Genomic DNA, 17983 nt, shown 5'->3' on the forward strand with positions numbered 1-17983 from the left:
TTTCTGTTAATCCAATAAACCTCATTTCACTACTGAAATATTAATGTGTCCTTCAGTTATTTGATAGATCAAAATAAAATTGCTGATCCAAACACCCAATTATTTATAAATGAAAATCATGGAAATTGTCAGGGGTGCCTAAACTTTTGCATACGACTGTATATATATATATATATATATATATATGTATCTCAATGTTAAATCCCTTTGTCTGCCTTTGTACTAACTTCTGAGATCTCATATCTTTGAACCCTTATAACTTTATTTGTGCAATTTAAAAAAAAATATTATCAGATGTGTTTTGTAACACTTTTTTGATAGTTAACGACAGCCCTGAGATTGTGGTGATGATTCTAGTGTAAATCTTGATTGCACTCAACTTGTAATATGAGCGCAATTTATCCTGCGCGCAAACAATTGCGTAAACCCTCAAGCAAATGTTTGCGTGTTAGACTTAGGTATGTGTGAGGTGGGAGGGGTTAGCCATTACAAGTGGCTGGTTATTGGTACCGTGAGCTCGCGGTAGAAATAAGTGCTTTTCAAATTAACCAGAGATCAGATCTCTGGTTAATTTTATAAATGTGCCCCGAATACCCCCCAAACTACAGTGTAGTGTATTTTATAAATAAATAAAGATATTAGCATCTTTATTTTTTAATGAAATAACTGCACTAGGCAGTATTTTGGGGCTAAAGTTGGCGGGTGTAGGGTGTTTGAAGAAAAAAAACATCTCTGGAAAGTGCCTTTACATTGCAGGTCTATGAGAACTGTGTGTTCCCTGTAAATATATATGTAAATGCATATATACATATATATTTATGTGTTAATATGTGTATATACACACATTAACACATAATTATATAAGCATATGCATATATATTTATATTTGCTGCCATCGCTGCACTACTTGCCCATACTTCGCTCTGCTTAGGTTCTGATGCCTTCTGATGGGATCAGAGCGAGGCTCTCATTGGAGCCTATGAAAGCGATATTTAGCGATTTACTTGTAATCTGGCCCTTTTGAGTATTTTGTTGAAAACTCGTCACTCTTTAGCTGGCGAGAAAAAAACTGTGAAAACTGTAATACAATTTTTTTTAATGGAATTACGCTGAGATTTTAGAGAAAATTTTATATAAGCCCATGGAATGCCCATGTTCAGCCCATTTTACGGAAAAAAACAATTACGCTTTGTATTTTGTACTTTTAAGAACAAATATCTTGATTTTGTTTGCCCAACCAGTATACTTAAATTACTATTTATGGTGTTCATAGTTAATACGATTTATTCCTGTGTAATTTACCTTTAAAATTTTACGTTTTTGATACAATATGATTATTTGGGAACAATTTAGTTACTAATTTTGATGCACCTTAACAATACAATTTTTCCCTGCGTATTTTTGGTGTGACTGGATCAATTATCCAAGTCACCAACAAAATAGATTCTATCAGAAACGAAATAATCTCTCAAAACACTACCAATCTCCAACCCTCTTAACCAATAACCAATGTCTAAAACCCTCAAAGCCAGCTTTTTTGCTCCCGCTACTGAGAAAGAAGTTATCCTCCACTCATCTCACTACCTGTCCCCTTGATCCATTCCCCTCACAATAACTGCCCTCCCTCTTTCCTATTCTTACTCCTATCCTCACACATATTTTTAAGCTCTCCCTCAGCACTGGCATATTTCTCTCATCCCTTAAACACGCAATAATTACAGCTATCCTGAAAAAAAAAATCTTCTCTTGATCCATAATCCCCATCCAACTACCTCCATATTTCCCTTCTTCCCCTCGCCTCAAAACTTCTGGAAAGGCTCGTATATACACGTTTATCTAATTTCCTCACATTAAACTCCCTCTTTGATCCATTGCAATCTAGATTTTACCAACAACACTCCACAGAAACTGCAATCATTAAGGTTAATAATGACCTAATTACAGCAAAATCTAAAAGCCACTTTTCTTTGTTAATCCTTCTTGGTCTGTCTGCAGCCTTTGACACGGTTGACCATACTCTCTTGCTCCAAACCCCCCAATCCATTGGCATCTGCGACACAGCTCTCTTGTGGCTCTCCTCTTACCTGTCTAACTGGATCTTTAGTGTTATCTTCTCTGGCACTTCTTCTGACCCTTTACCACTTTCTGTTGGGGTACCACAAGGCTCTGTCCTTGGTCCCCTTCTCTTCTCAATTTTTACATCATCCTTAGGTTCCTTAATACAGTCCCATGGGTTTCAATACTATTTGTATGCTGATGATACCCAAATCTACATCTCTGCACCAGACCTATCCAATTCCTTACTAACTCGTGTCACTAACTGTCTTTATAATATTTCATCCTGGATGTACTACCTTAAGCTAAATCTCTCAAAAACTGAGCTCCTTATTTTCCCCCCTTCTTCCAAAATCCCTACCCCCCAACTCTCTCTAACTGTTGATAATAACATCATTACCCCAACCCCGCTTGCCCGATGTCTTGGGGTCACACTTGACTCAGATCTCTCTTTCACTCCCACATCCAGTCTTTGGCCAATTTTTGCTGCCTCCACCTTAAAAACATCCCCAAAATTTGCCAATTCCTCACAGAAGACACAACTAAGACTTTAATCCACTCTCTCATCATTTCCCGCCTTGACTATGGCAACTCCATCCTCTCCAGCCTCCCTAGCTGCCATCTATCTCATTTACAATCCATAATAACTGCCTCTGCCAGGCTGATCTTCCTTACATGTCGCTCCTCATCTGCTGCACCTCTCTGCCAGTTCATTCTCTTGCTTCCTCTAACCTCCAGAATAAAACATTAAATCCTGGCTCTAACTTTTAAAAGCTCTCAATAACACTGCTCCACCCAATATCTCTGACCTAGTCTCCAGATACTTGCCCTCCTGTCCCCTTCGCTCTGCTCATGACCTCCTTCTTTCCTCCTCACTTGTTACCTCCTCATATTCCCATCTACAAGGCTTCTCCAGACTGACCCCTATTTTGTGGAACTCCCTGCCTCGCTCTACATGACTCTCCCCTAGTTTTCAAACTTTCAAGCGCTCCTTAAAGACTCTACTGTTCAGGGATACATATATTACACACTAACATTTTCCTATCTTAGTCCCTCTCCTCCTTTAGCTATCCCCTGAACCCCCTTAGCATGTAAGCCTACAAACCTAGCTGCTTTGTAGATCACCTTCATGAGAGATGATTTACAACCGTGAAACTCTTGGCAGGGCCCTCTATCCCTTTGTCTCCCATATCTGTCACCTTGCATATTAGACACATGTCTCTTTAGCACTGCAGAACCTGTTGGCGCTCTACAAATAACTGATAATAATAATAATTTGTTTTTTAAGATTTTTAAATTACGAATTTTATTGTGCACTTTAGTAATATATGCATCTCCTTTCCATACGAAAATGTGGTATACGTTCTTAGCGATCCACACTGTTTTCAGGGTAAAAAGTGGCTTTATATACAAATTTTACATTTATGATCAAATACGATTTTTGGGCAACAATTTTGTGAAGATTTTTGATGCACTTAGTAATACAATGTTTTTTCTGCCTATTTTTTTATGGTTTAATTATTCATTTTGTATGATTTTTAAATTACAATTTTCATTGTGCACTTTTGTAATGTATACATATCCTTTACATATGAAAATGTGGTATACACCCCTTAGCGGGACACCCTGTTTTCAGTGTAAAAGTGGCTTTATGTAATTCCACCGGGGAAATAGAAGGACTGGTGAGTACTTTTATAGATTCTCACTACCCCAGAGATTTCTTCAGAATCGGGCCCTCAGACATAAAATTATGTAAAAACTTTATTTAAAGTAAATGTTAAAACTTGTATTTAACATACAATTTCCAAAAACAAAGTTTAAATTGTAACCAAGAGGTTGAAATTCAAAGGGTTCTTTTTAGTTCTGTTGTAAAATTAACCTCACAGCTAAACAGGGGTGTTCCTTGTGCTGGTGTGAAGTTTATTCATATACATATATATTTATATTTGCTGCCTATCGCTGTGCGACTTACCCCCTTTGCTGCGCTAGTTCTCATGCCGTGTCTCACGGCATGAGAAAAAGTCTCCCATTGGAGCCTATGGAAGCACGATCTTGTGCTGTACATTGCACCTCACTTGTTATACCAGCGCACATTTGCGTGTGCTGGTTTTACTAAGTTGAGCGCAAATATCTCTTTCACTGAAGCGATATTTTGCGCTCAACTTGTAATCTAGCCCTTAATGCATTACTTTGTCTTTTTAAGTACCCTACCCCCACACCTAATATTAACCCTTTCCTTTCTGGACACTAACTGCTGTTAACCAAGACTCACTACCTATTGCAAGTTCCCTCTTGTACCAACCCCCCACTGAGTTAACCTCCACAGTCACTCCCCAGTGCAGAGTCACCCTTAGGAGTTAGGACGTATCTTCTCTACCAAGTAACCCCCTCAACATAAGTAACCCTCACTACAAAATCCCATTCTTAAGTCCTCCATTATATTAAAAAATAATTATAATCTAAAAGAAGAATAAAATTCGAAAACCATAAGAACACCTCACCACAATTTTTTTAATTCTTGTTATGGTTAAATCCTTTTTCTTGTTCTTCAATATATTTGGAGAGCTTTTGAAGAATGTCCCCCACAGACCTGAGTGTATCATATAGACATATTACCTCCCCTAATGAATCAAGCAAACAGGGAAAGAAAGGGTTAACACATAGAAAGGTGTATATATACATTATTATTTCAGCAGTTTTAATACTTTTTTTTGTTACAACAAAACAAACTTGTTTATTTGGTTTTGTCCTTCAGAAAGATAACTGATAAAAACAACAAGATTTTTAGTGACATAAGAGGTTGAAATGCAGAAGGAATACAATATATATTTTTGAGAGGGTATATTGAGGTTGTTGAATCAGTATTTAGCAAGATAGGGTGTTTCTGATGTAACTACTGCTTTTTTTGATGATAGATTAATTCTGTATATTGTTCATGCTTTAGGGAAATTAATCCATTGAACACATCAGGAGCCTCTGGAGGAGAGCTGTTCTTGCAAAGCGCCAAAGGTCAGAAGGTGCTACAGCAAGTGAAGCAGTTTATGCAGCAGCAAATATTCCCAGCACAGCAGGTCAGTACATATGAGGGTCACTACAGAACAAGGCATTAATGTACCATTTTAGTGTACGTCTTGTGCCCCCTATCTTGTTAAAGGAGCGGTAAATACAGTAGATTTGCATGATCAACAAATACATGATAAAAAGACAATGTAATAGCACATAGGGGCTGATTTATCAAGCTCTAAAGACCGCTGTTCCATAACTTGTACGCCTGTTCTGAGGCCGCGGACAGAAATCAACCCGATCGAATACGATCGGGTTGATTGACACCCCCTGCTAGCGGCCGATTGACCGCAAATCTGCAGGGGGCAGCACTGCTCAAGCAGTTCACAATAACTGCTGGTGCAATTATAAATGCCGACAGCGTATGCTGTCAGCATTTATCGATCTGCAGCGGACATGATATGCTACATCATATCATGTCCACTTGCACTATGATAAATCTACCCCTTAGTCTGAATTTTAAATGAGTAGTAAAAGTAGTAAATGAGTAGTAAAAGAGTCTGAACTTTAAATGAGTAGTAAAAGAGTAGTATTTTTCTGGCAAATTTCAAAGTTGTCCAAAACTGCATGCTCTATCTGAATCATTATGTATTGCAAGCAGAGGCGCTGGTTCTTGGGGGTCTTCCAACAGTTCATTTCTGTGCTTTACGATTCTCCCAAATAATTTGTCTGTATTTGTTTAGAGCATATCACATTGACATAGTGTTTCCAAACACATAGATAAAATGGAGCAGTATACTCACAGAATAAAATCAGACTAACGACTCCACAGGTGATTCCACAAAACGTCCAGGAAAAAAAAAAATTCTTTAAAAATATTTTTGTTTATTTGGCTCAACGCGTTTCAACGGGTTTACTGTCTTTTTCAAGAGCTGTTAAAATTTAGTATGGCTTACAAAAAGTCATTTTTACACTTTTTGTTAATGAAGAACATGCAACTGAAATTGCAAAACCTTTCTAGTCTCAGACTGATTTTATCTGGCAAACCACAATTCTGCTTATTTACAGTACTGGAGTGTTTAGTATTTAAGAATTGCAATACATGTTACTTTTATATTTATTTGCAGGAGGTGTTAGACTATTATACAAAACATGAAAACTCACCAAAGAGATGGAAAACGCCACCGATCATTGAAAAACTAAAGGTATTGCACTGCAAAAGTTTTTAAGACAACAAAATAAGGTAGGGATCGATTTCAAACCATTAGAAGAACAGTTCAATTTAATTGCAGGGTTTTCATATTTGCAGGAGTTAAAAGGACCTGAAAACCAAAATTTTTCTTTCATGAATCTGATAGAACATACCATTTTTTTACACATTTCCAATTTACTTCTTTTATCTAATTTTGCAGCAATGCAATGCTGGGAGCTAGCTGCTGATTGGAGATTGGCTGCACATATATGCCTCTTGTCATGGCTCACCAAATATGTTTCGCTAGTTACTAGTAGTGCATTGCTGCTCTTTCAGCAAAGGATATTCACCAAGATTACAAGTTGTGCGCTAAATAAATGAGCGGTATCGAACTCTCCATAGCGCTGCCATTACAAGTTTCACAAAAATCTTCTTTTGTGCGATATGGTAGTGTAAAGCTCCATAACGCACAAAAGCCAAGGCCTGACTTGATATGCTTGTGCATGTTTCCCCTCATAGACATCAATGGAGAGAAAGTGTTAGATAAAATCTAACACCTGCAATATCGCTAACATCGAAATAAAGCTATTAACCCCTAAACTGCCGGCCCCCCACACCGCAACTACTATAAAAAGCCTAATATGCCCTAAACTGCCGGCCCCCCACATCGCAACAGACTAAATTAAACTATTAACCCCTAAACCTGACACCCCTAACTTTAAATTTAACTTACAGTATAACTACCTTCAAATAAATAAAAACTTACCTATGAAATAAAAAAACCCTAGGATTAAACTATAAATTAACCTCACATTACTATTTTAAAAAATAAAAATAAAAAAAACTAAATTACACTACGAAAAAATAAAAAAAAACCTAACATTACCAAAAAAAAAACACTAAAAGTACGAAAAATAAAAAACACTGATTACAAAAAATAATAAACGAAATTATCTAAAATAATTAAAATTAAACCTAATTTAATACCCCTATAAAAATAAAAAAGCCACCCCAAAATAAAAACACCCCCTAAGCTAACAATAAACTACCAATAGCCCTTAAAAGGGCCTTTTGTAGGGCATTGCCCTGAAGCAATTAGCTATTTTACCTAAACAATTACTTAAATGGTCAATCAGCTCTTTTGCGGCCATAAAAAAGCTCCAATCTAAAAAACAACCCACCCAAACAAAAACAAAAAAAAACCTAACACTAGGTTTAGATTAGTTGTTTTTTTATGGGTTCAAAAGAGCTAATTGCCCTTTTAAGGACAATGCCCATACAAATGCCCCTTTAGGGGCAATGGGTAGCTTAGGTTTTTTTTATTTTGGGGGGTTGGTTGGTGGGGGGTTTACTGTTAAGGTGGGACTTTTTAAATTTTTTAGGTAAAAATAGCTGATTGCTTCAGGGCAATGCCCTACAAAGTCCCTTTTAAGCACTATTGGTAGTTTGTTAGCGTAGGGGGTGTTTTATTTTGGGGTGGATTTTTTGTTTTTATAGGGGTATTAGATTAGATTTAATTATTTTCTTTCTAATGACACAGTGAGTCCACGGATCATCATAATTACTGTTGGGAATATCACTCCTGACCAGCAGGAGGAGGCAAAGAGCTCCACAGCAATGCTGTTAAATATCACTCCCCTACCCACAATCCCCAGTTATTCTCTTTGCCTGTGTTGCAAGGAGGTGGTAAAGTTTAGGTGTCTGAAAGAAATTTCTTCAATCAAGAGTTTATTATTTTTAAAGCAGAGCAGGTTTGCTCTGATCTTTTCTGGGGTCTAGCCGTAGTCCATGTCAGTCTCTTCAGTAGAGCAGTGGTGGCTTTTAAGCATTTGGGAAACTTGTGGGGTATAATCCCCACTGTGCCTCTCAAACAGTTTGTTGCTGCCCTATTTGGAAAGCCTGTGTAGGTTTATTCAGTCTTTCTTATTTTCCACAGGTCCATGTGAGGAGGATGCCTCTCAAACTTTGTGAGCTGCCCTGTTGCCAGACAGATTTATTTTAAGGTAAGAGCTAAGTTTATTTTCTATGTGGAAGAAAAGTTGGCACTTTAACAGTTAATTCTGTTATATAAGGGACATATACATTTCTCCTGTTAGATGAGCAGGATATTGTAGGGCAGTTGTGGAGGGCCCTGGGACCTTCGGTTTTATTTACAGTTTTTTAGGATTTGTTAATAAGGGCTGAGTAGTGGTGTTTTCTGGTTTGGATGTTCACTGTTTATGTGTTTTTTTACTACTCTCAGCGGCTGTTTCTCCATAGTAGGAGTAATGCCGGCCGGGAGGTTTAGTGAGGTATGCCCACGATTGGCGGGGCTTAGTCGAAAGCGGCAAAAGAATTGCACGCTTTTACTCTGTTGTTTCTGGAGTGCCGGAAGAGTTTGGTGTGGCTCTGCGGTCTGTGTGAGCGGCTGTCTGCCATCCGGAGGGAGTTGAGTCCGGATCTTTTCTCTGCAGTTGCTCCAGGAGCCAGCAGGACAGGCAGGCAACTCAGCAAGGCTTGCTGAGGTGTAGAGGCTGCCTGAGTTATTTATTTAGAGACATTGCTCTGCAAAAAATATAAAACGTTACTTTAAAATTTAAAGGGACAGTAACGCTTTTTTGACATCAATTCTTAAAGTGACAAAATGTTTAATTAAGGTATTTTACTTTATTTTGTTTTGTTAATTATTGGGTAAAGATGGACCAAGAGGCCCTGCAAGATCTTACCTGTACATTGTGTTTTGATGCTAATGTGGAACCATCAATCCCTCTTTGTTCCTTATGTATTGAGAGAACATTGCATTACAGGGATAGACTTTTTGAATCTGAGCCATCATTGTCTAAGGCGGATGCTGTTCAGGGGTCTCATGTTCAAGCTATGCCGCAGCTTTCTCCTCAAGTGTCCCAAACCTTGTCATCTACACATGCAGTGCCCTGTGTTTCCTCTCACACTCCGGTTGGAGTTACCTTGCAAGACATGGCTACCCACATATCTTAGGCGGTTTCTGAGGCTCTTACTGCTTTCCCTATGCTTCAAGGGAAGCGTTAGAGGTAGTATAAGGATTCAGTAAGTAAGGTTTCTGATTCAGTTGCGGCTATGTCAAATGTTTCTTCCCATAAGTTTGAGGAGGAAAATACTTCTATAGAGTCTGAGGGTGAGATCTCCGACTCTGACAGTGTAATTCCTTCTTCTGATGCTGAAGTTGTATCCTTCAGGTTTAAGCTAGAAAACCTCCGCTTGTTGCTTAAGGAGGTTTTGGCTACTTTGGACGACTCTGACATGACTGTTGTAGTGAATCCTAAGAAGGCTAGTAAACTGCATAAGTATTTTGATGTATCTTCCATGGTGGAGGTATTTCCTGTTCCAGTCCGTGCTTCAGAGATTATTGCATGGGAGTGGAAAAAGCCTGGGATTCCTGTTTCCCCTTTTCCAATTTTGCAAGAAGATGTTTCCAATTGCTGATTCTATCAAGGAGTCTTGGCAGACGGTTCCCAAGGTGGAAGGAGCAATTTCCACCTTGGCTAAGAGGACCACTATTCCCATTGAGGATAGCTGTTCCTTTAAGTATCCTATCGATGCGTTGTCTGATTCTATTCAGACAGATACTTCTCTTGAGGAAATCCAGGATAGGATCAAGGCTCTTCTGTTGTCCAATTCCTTTATTATGGATGCTTCTTTACAGGTCATCAAGTTGGGAGCAAAGATTTCTGGCTTTGCTGTACTGGCGTGCAGAACCTTATGGTTGAAGTCCTGGTCTGCAGATGTATCCTCTAAGTCTAAGCTTTTGTCGATTCCTTACAAGGGTAAGACCTTGTTTGGGCCGGGTTTAGCTGAGATTATTTCTGATATTACGGGAGGAAAGGGGCATTCTCTCCCTCAGAATAAGAGGAGTAAACTGAAGGGCCATCAGTAATTTTTGTTCCTTTCAAAGCTTCTCAGGTAAGCCTTCCCCCTCGTCTTCCAAGCAGGATCAGTCTGAGTCATCCTGGAAGTCCAGCCATACGTTGTGTTCAGGATCTTTACGACATGAGAGTGATAGTTCCTGTTCCAATACAGGAGCAGGGTCTGGGATTCTATTCCAATCTGTTCGTGGTTCCCAAAAAGCAGGGAACCTTCAGACCAATTTTAGACCTCAAGAGCGTAAACAAGTTCCTCAGAGTTCCGTCTTTCAAAATGGAAACAATTCGTTCCATTCTTCCCTTGGTTCAAGGGGGCGAATTCATGACAACAGTAGATCTGAAGGATGCTTATCTGCATATTCCCATCCACAGTGACCATCACAAGTTTCTGAGATTTGCTTTCCTAGACAGGCACTTTTAGTTTGTGGCTCTTCCGTTTGGTCTTGCAACAGCTCCCAGGATTTTCTCAAAGGTCCTGGGAGCATTGCTGGCGGTGGTTCGATTGAGGGATGTTGCTATTTCTCCCTATCAGGATGACATTCTGGTTCAGGCGCCATCTTTTCAACAAGCAGACTCCCACACAGAGATTTTGTTGTCTTTTCTGCGTTCTCACGGATTGAAAGGTGAATTTGGGAAAAAGTTCCTTGATTCCAGCTACATGGGTGGTGTTCTTGGGAACAATCATAGATTCTCTATCAATGAAGATTTTTCTGACAGAGGCCAGAAAATCAAAGAACTTCAATTCTTGTCTTGCCCTTCAGTCCTCTCTTCGGCCGTCAGTGGCTCAGTGTATGGAGGTCGTTGGTCTGATGGTGTCGGCTATAGACATCATACCGTTTGCTCTGTTACATCTCAGGTTTCTGCAGTTATGCATGCTCAGTCAATGGAACAGGGATTATGTGGATCTGTCTCCGAGAATAGATCTGGATCAGGCATCAAGGGACTCTCTTCTGTGGTGGTTGTCTCAGGATCACCTCTCCCAGGGAACTTGCTTTCGCAGACCTTCCTGGGTGATCGTGACCTCGGATGCCAGTCTGCTGGGATGTGGAGAAGTCTGGAGCTCGTTAAAGGCTCAGAGTCTATGAACTCTTGAGGAGTCGGTTCTTTCCATAAATATCCTAGAACTGAGGGCAATCTTCAATGCTCTTCTGGCCTGGCCTCAGTTAGCTTCAGCCCAGTTTTATCAGGTTTCAGTCGGACAACATAACCTCAGTGGCTTACATCAATCATCACGGAGGAACTCAGAGTACCTTGGCCATGACAGAGGTAGCCAAGATTATTTAGTGGGCGGAGGCTCACAACTGCTATCTGTCTGCGATCCATGTTCCAGGGGTGGACAATTGGGAAGCGGATTTTCAGAGCAGACAGACCTTTCATCCGGGTGAGTGGGAGCTTCACCCGGAGGCGTTTTCCAGCTTGATTCTCAAGTGGGGGCATCTTTAGTTGGATCTCATGGCATCTTGTCAGAATTCCAAGCTTCCGAGGTACGGGTCGAGATCAAGGGATCCTCAGGCTGTGCTGATAGATGCTCTTGCAGTTCCTTGGAATTTCAGTCTAGCGTATGTTTTTCCACTGTTTGCTCTCCTTCCACGGGTCATTGCTTGAATCAGGCAGGAGAGGGCGTCGGTGACTCTCATTGCTCCAGCGTGGCCTCGCAGAATCTGGTATGCGGATCTGGTGGAGATGTCATTTCTTCCATCTTACAGACTTCCGTTAAGGAAGGACCTTCTACTTCACGGGCCCTTACTTCATCCAAATCTCGTTTCTCTGATGCTGACTGCTAGGAGTTTGAACGCTTGATATTATCTAAGTGTGGGTTTAAAATTTAAAATGTCTACCAGCGCTCAACCTACTTCCTTATAGCTCCTGGAAGGTAGGGTATCTAGCTAACCCTAAATAGAACACAAATATAGCAAATGATCCAAGAGCGCCAAACTAGAGGCAAAGGAAGAATCTAACGAATGAATGATCGTTAGTCAAACATTTATTAACATATGAATGATTATTATTCAAACATTTATTAACATATAATACCTAATAGCATGGATCCATGTTACAAATAAACTAAAAATACAATAAAATATAGTTAAAACATGTACAAGATGTAATGTAGAAGCATATATAAAAAACAGTTCTATAGGCAAATGTCAATCGTTATGATAAGTTGGTGGGTAAACAAATAAGAGTCACGTGAAATGATCTCTATATTATAGAAAAAAAAGTTCTCGAGTCTTGAGAAAGGCCTGTTAAATAGGCCGAAACGCGTTGACAAAATTGGTGAGCATTATTTCATTATTACTTATGGTTTTAAATGTTATTGCACTATGTCACTTTTCTAAATTACAGGAATTATTTAAGATAATACAGAAAGAAAAACACAATTATCCAGCTAAATACACTCACAAGGAGGATCACTCATTAACATTCATTGAAAAAATACCAAATGAAGAAAATGGTATTAGCATGCACCTGGGGATAGTGTGGATGAACGTAGAACACCAAAAAATGACGTGAAAATATAAGGTGAACTAAAATTGCTAGCTCTTGCTCAAATAAATTGATCTCCAAATGATGTAGTGCAATACTATTTCTGAATTAATTAAACCGCAACCTAAAATTGCTAGCTCTTGCTCAAATAAATTTATCTTCAAATGAAGTAGTGCAGTGCTATTTCTAAACTAATTAGACAGTGTCACTCAGTGAAATAACTGAAATATACTCGGTGAAATAACTAAAATATACCAGAGTGGATTGTTTATGTGTAAAACAACCCTGTTTCTATGACAGTTTTAGGTATATGTAATACCTTGGTGCAAAGTGACCGGGTAAACCAATTTGGAAACAATTATAAAACAATAATAAAACAGAAATAGTGAATGACAATAGTGAATAGTGAATAACAAAAATGAAAAAACAACTGTGAATAAAACCTAAGAATGTAGATAAAAAAGAAAAAAGCTTATCGTAATTAGTCCCAGAAGTGATGATATAAGTTGTACACTGGAGACTGGAAACAAAGGTGTTCCTAGAGTCAAATACTGCAGGTATTTTTTATCTCAGTAGAAGTATTCGGAGAGAAGGAATATTTGAAAGGCAAACGGCAGCTGGTCTTGGCGGTATCTGATCAGGACCCAAAATCTAGAGGTAGTAAAAAAGAAGACAGCGCCTCATTGTGCAAGTAGGTCTTGAATATAAAATTCACAGTGGAAGTGGAGACAAAAAGAAATATACTCACAAGAGTATTGGCACCCTTGTTGAAAGTGGTGCAAATAGGCGGGCTGACGTTTTAACAGCAGTCAGTACGCTGTGCCGGACAGCATCAGAGATCTTTAGTGGACGGCTGTGGGCTCTCCTCAGTAATTCGAATCCAAATCCTGTGTAGCTGTGCTGTCAGCAGAAAATCAGCGTGTAGCCGCTCCCTGCATGCAATCAAAGCTGCAAACTGGAAATGAGCAGGTGATCCTAACAGAGCTGGTTTCGATAAAAAACTCTGCTAGTAATAAAATTTGACTTGGCAGGCAAACATAAGAAAGCCACAGAATACAAGGCTTCATAAAAAGCAATAAGAAACCCTTTATTGTGATGAGCTTTAACGCGTTTCTCGGCCACAAGCTCCTGGCCGTTTCATCAGAAAAGGTATATGGCACAATTAGTACAACACATTTAACTGACACCTATTTGGATTATATACATTCTTGAAACCCATTTTTACTATTCACATTTGGATGCACTATTTCCATTTTTATTTTTATTTTTAGTTCCAATATCTATTTTTCACATTTTTCCACATTTTTAAATTTTTTGGATATTTTTGTTTTTACACATTTATATTTAATTTTTTCATTTTTTGGGGATCCCTATATTACATCTTATACCTTTCCCACTGTTTCACAGATTCAAATTAATTTTTGTGTTTGTTTTTCATTTTCTTTTTTTCATTGGATTTTTTCACCTGATTTTTCATCATCATGTTTAACCAAGGGGATTATATCACTTATTGAACTTTTTTTCTCTATAATATAGAGATCATTTCACGTGGTATTTGTTTACCCACCAACTTATCATAACGATTGACATTTGCCTATAGAATTGTTTTTTATATATGCTTCTACATTACATCTTGTACATGTTTTAACTATATTTTATTGTATTTTTAGTTTATTTGTAACATGGATCCATGCTATTAGGTATTATATGTTAATAAATGTTTGAATAATAATCATTCATATGTTAATAAATGTTTGACTAACGATCATTCATTCGTTAGATTCTTCCTTTGCCTCTAGTTTGGCGCTCTTGGATCATTTGTTATATTATCTAAGTGTGGGTTTTCTGAGTCGGTTATTGAAACTATGATTTAGGCTCGTAAGCCTGTGAATAGAAAAAAATTACTATAAGATATGGCATAAATATCTGTATTGGTGTGAATCCAGAGTTTTCTCTTGGAGTAGAGATAGGATTCCTAGGATTTTGTCTTTTCTCCAGGAGGGTCTGGAGAAAGGTTATCTGCAAGTACCTTGAAGGGGCAAATTTCTGCTTTATCTATTTTGTTACATAAGCGTTTGACAGATGTGCCAGATGTTCAATCTTTTTGTCAGGCCCTGGTTAGAATCCGGCCTGTGTTTAAGTTTGTTACTCCTCCATAGAGTCTTAAAGGGACACTAAACCCAATTTTTTTCTTTTGTGATTCAGACAGAGCGTGCAATTTTAAGCAACTTTCTAATTTACTCCTATTAGCAAATGTTCTTCGTTCTCTTGGTATCTTTATTTGAAAAGCAAGAATGTAAGTTTAGATGCCGACCCATTTTTGGTGAACAAGCTGGGTTCTTGCTGATTGGTGGATCAATTCATCCACCAATAAACAAGTGCTGTCCAGGGTTCTGGACTTTCGTTTTCAAATAAAGATAGCAAGAGAACAAATACAAATTGATAATAGGAGTAAATTAGAAAGTTTCTTAAAATGCTCTATCTGAATCATGAAAGAAAAAATGTGGGTTCATATCCCTTTAACCTTGTTCTTAGGGTTCTTCAGCAGTCTCCGTTTGAGCCTATGCATTCTTTGGATATTAAGATGTTATCCTGGAAGGTTTTGTTATTGGTTGCAATTTCTTCGGCTCTAAGAGTTTCTGAGCTCTCATCGTTACAGTGTGAATCCCCTTACCTTATTTTTAATTCCGAAAAGGTGGTCCTGCGTACTTCCTTAGGTTTCCTTCCCAAAGTGGTTTCGGTTATGAATATTAATCAGGAAATTGTTGTTCCTTCTTTGTGTCCTAATCCATCTTCTCATAAGGAGCGTTTGTTGCACAACCTGGCTGTGGTTCGTGCGTTGAAATATTATTTGCAGGCGACTAAGGATTTTCTCCAGTCTTCTTCTTTGTTTGTTGTTTTTTCTGGGAAGCGTAAGGGTCAGAAAGCTATGGCTACTTCGCTTTCCTTTTGACTGAGGAGTGTTATTCGCTTGGCATATGAGACTGCTGGACAGCAGCCTCCTGAGAAAATCACGGCTCATTCCACTAGGGTTGTTTCTTCTTCCTGTGCCTTCAAAAATGAAGCTTCTGTGGAACAGATTTGCAAGGCTGCCACTTGGTCATCTTTGCACACTTTTTCTAAGTTTTATAAATTTGATACTTTTGCTTTGGCTGCGGCTTCTTTTGGGAGAATGGTTCTTCAAGCAATGGTGCCTTCTGTTTAGGTTAACTGTCTTGTCCCTCTCTTATCATCTGTGTCCTCTGGCTTGGGTAATGGTTCCCAACAGTAATTATGATGATCCGTGGACTCACTGTGTCATTAGAAAGAAAATAAAATTTATGCTTACCTGATAAATTTATTTATTTCTTGACACGGTGAGTCCACAGCCCGCCCTGTATTTTTCGGACAGTTTATTTTTTTTTATAAACCTCAGGCACCTCTGCACCTTGTGTTACTTCCTTTTTCTCCTTTCCCTTTGGTCGAATGATTGGGGATTGTGGGTAGGGGAGGGATATTTAACAGCTTTGCTGTGGTGCTCTTTGCCTCCTCCTGCTGGTCAGGAGTGATATTCCCAACAGTAATTATGATGATCCATGGACTCACCGTGTCAAGAAAGATGATCCATGGACTCACCGTGTCAAGAAAGAAAGAAATAATAATTTTGTTTATTTTTTGTAATCTTAGTGGGTTTTTAAAAACATTTTTTAGTGTTTTTTTGGGTAATTTTAGTTTTTTTTTTTTTTTTGTAATTTTAGTGTTTTTTCTCCAACATAGGTGTGTCCGGTCCACGGCGTCATCCTTACTTGTGGGATATTCTCTTCCCCAACAGGAAATGGCAAAGAGCCCAGCAAAGCTGGTCACATGATCCCTCCTAGGCTCCGCCTACCCCAGTCATTCTCTTTGCCGTTGCACAGGCAACATCTCCACGGAGATGGTTAAGAGTTTTTTTGGTGTTTAAATGTAGTTTTTATCCTTCAATCAAGTGTTTGTTATTTTAAAATAGTGCTGGTATGTACTTTTTACTCTGAAACAGAAAAGAGATGAAGATTTCTGTTTGTAAGAGGAAGATGATTTTAGCAAACGTTACTAAAATGGATTGCTGTTTCCACACAGGACTGTTGAGATGAAGTAACTTCAGTTGGGGGAAACAGTTGGCAGACTTTTCTGCTTGAGGTATGACTGGCCACATTTCTAACAAGACTATGTAATGCTGGAAGGCTGTCATTTTCCCTATGGGGACCGGTAAGCCATTTTTTTAGATTAAGTAAAAGAATAAAGGGCTTCATAAGGGCTTAAAAAACTGGTAGACATTTTTCTGGGCTAAAACGATTACTTTGCTAAGCATATTTTGCAGATTATAACTCTTAATAGTTATTATAATCTTGGGGATTGTTTTAAAAAAACGGCAGGCACTGTATTAGACACCTTTTTCAGATGGGGGCCTTTTCTAGTCATAGGCAGAGCCTCATTTTCGCGCCACTAATGCGCAGTTGTTTTTGGAGAGCAAGGCATGCAGATGCATGTGTGAGGAGCTAAGAACCACTGAAAAAGCTTATAGAAGGCGTCATTTGGTATCGTATTCCCCTCTGGGCTTGGTTGGGTCTCAGCAAAGCAGATACCTGGGACTGTATAGGGGTTAAATGTAAAAACGGCTCCGGTTCCGTTATTTTAAGGGTTAAAGCTTTCAAATTTGGTGTGCAATACTTTTAAGGCTTTAAGACACTGTGGTGAAATTTTGGTGAATTTTGAACAATTCCTTCATACTTTTTCACATATTCAGTAATAAAGTGTGTTCAGTTTAAAATTTAAAGTGACAGTAACGGTTTTATTTTAAAACGTTTTTTGTGCTTTGTTGACAAGTTTAAGCCTGTTTAACATGTCTGAACCATCAGATAAGCGATGTTCTATATGTATGAAAGCCAAGGTTTCTCCCCATTTAAATTTATGTGATGATTGTGCCATAGTGTCCAAACAAAGTAGGGACAATGATGCCACAGATAATGATATTGCCCAAGATGATTCCTCAAATGAGGGGAGTAAGCATGATACTGCATCATCCCCTTCTGTGTCTACACCAGTTTTGCCCACACAAGAGGCCCCTAGTACATCTAGTGCGCCAATACTTATTACCATGCAACAATTAACGGCTGTAATGGATAATTCTATTGCAAACATTTTATCCAAAATGCCTACTTATCAGAGAAAGCGCGATTGCTCTGTTTTAAACACTGAAGAGCAAGAGGACGCTGATGATAACTGTTCTGACATACCCTCACACCAATCTGAAGTCGCCAGGAGGGAGGTTTTGTCTGAGGGAGAAATTTCAGATTCAGGAAAAATTTCTCAACAAGCTGAACCTGATGTTGTAATATTTAAATTTAAATTA

General features: G+C 38.6%; 1 protein-coding gene across 1 annotated transcript in view; it reads left to right on the plus strand.

Annotated features, from left to right (window-relative positions):
* Nucleotides 1–17983, plus strand: part of ACAD11 (acyl-CoA dehydrogenase family member 11) — a 381257-nt gene that overhangs the window by 96220 nt on the left and 267054 nt on the right. The window contains 2 exon segments of the mRNA XM_053714335.1: nt 5000–5126; nt 6186–6263. Coding sequence (XP_053570310.1) covers nt 5000–5126; nt 6186–6263 — 205 coding nt within the window.

Source organism: Bombina bombina, chromosome 5, assembly GCF_027579735.1.
Source record: "Bombina bombina isolate aBomBom1 chromosome 5, aBomBom1.pri, whole genome shotgun sequence".
NCBI classification, from domain to species: Eukaryota; Metazoa; Chordata; class Amphibia; order Anura; family Bombinatoridae; genus Bombina; species Bombina bombina.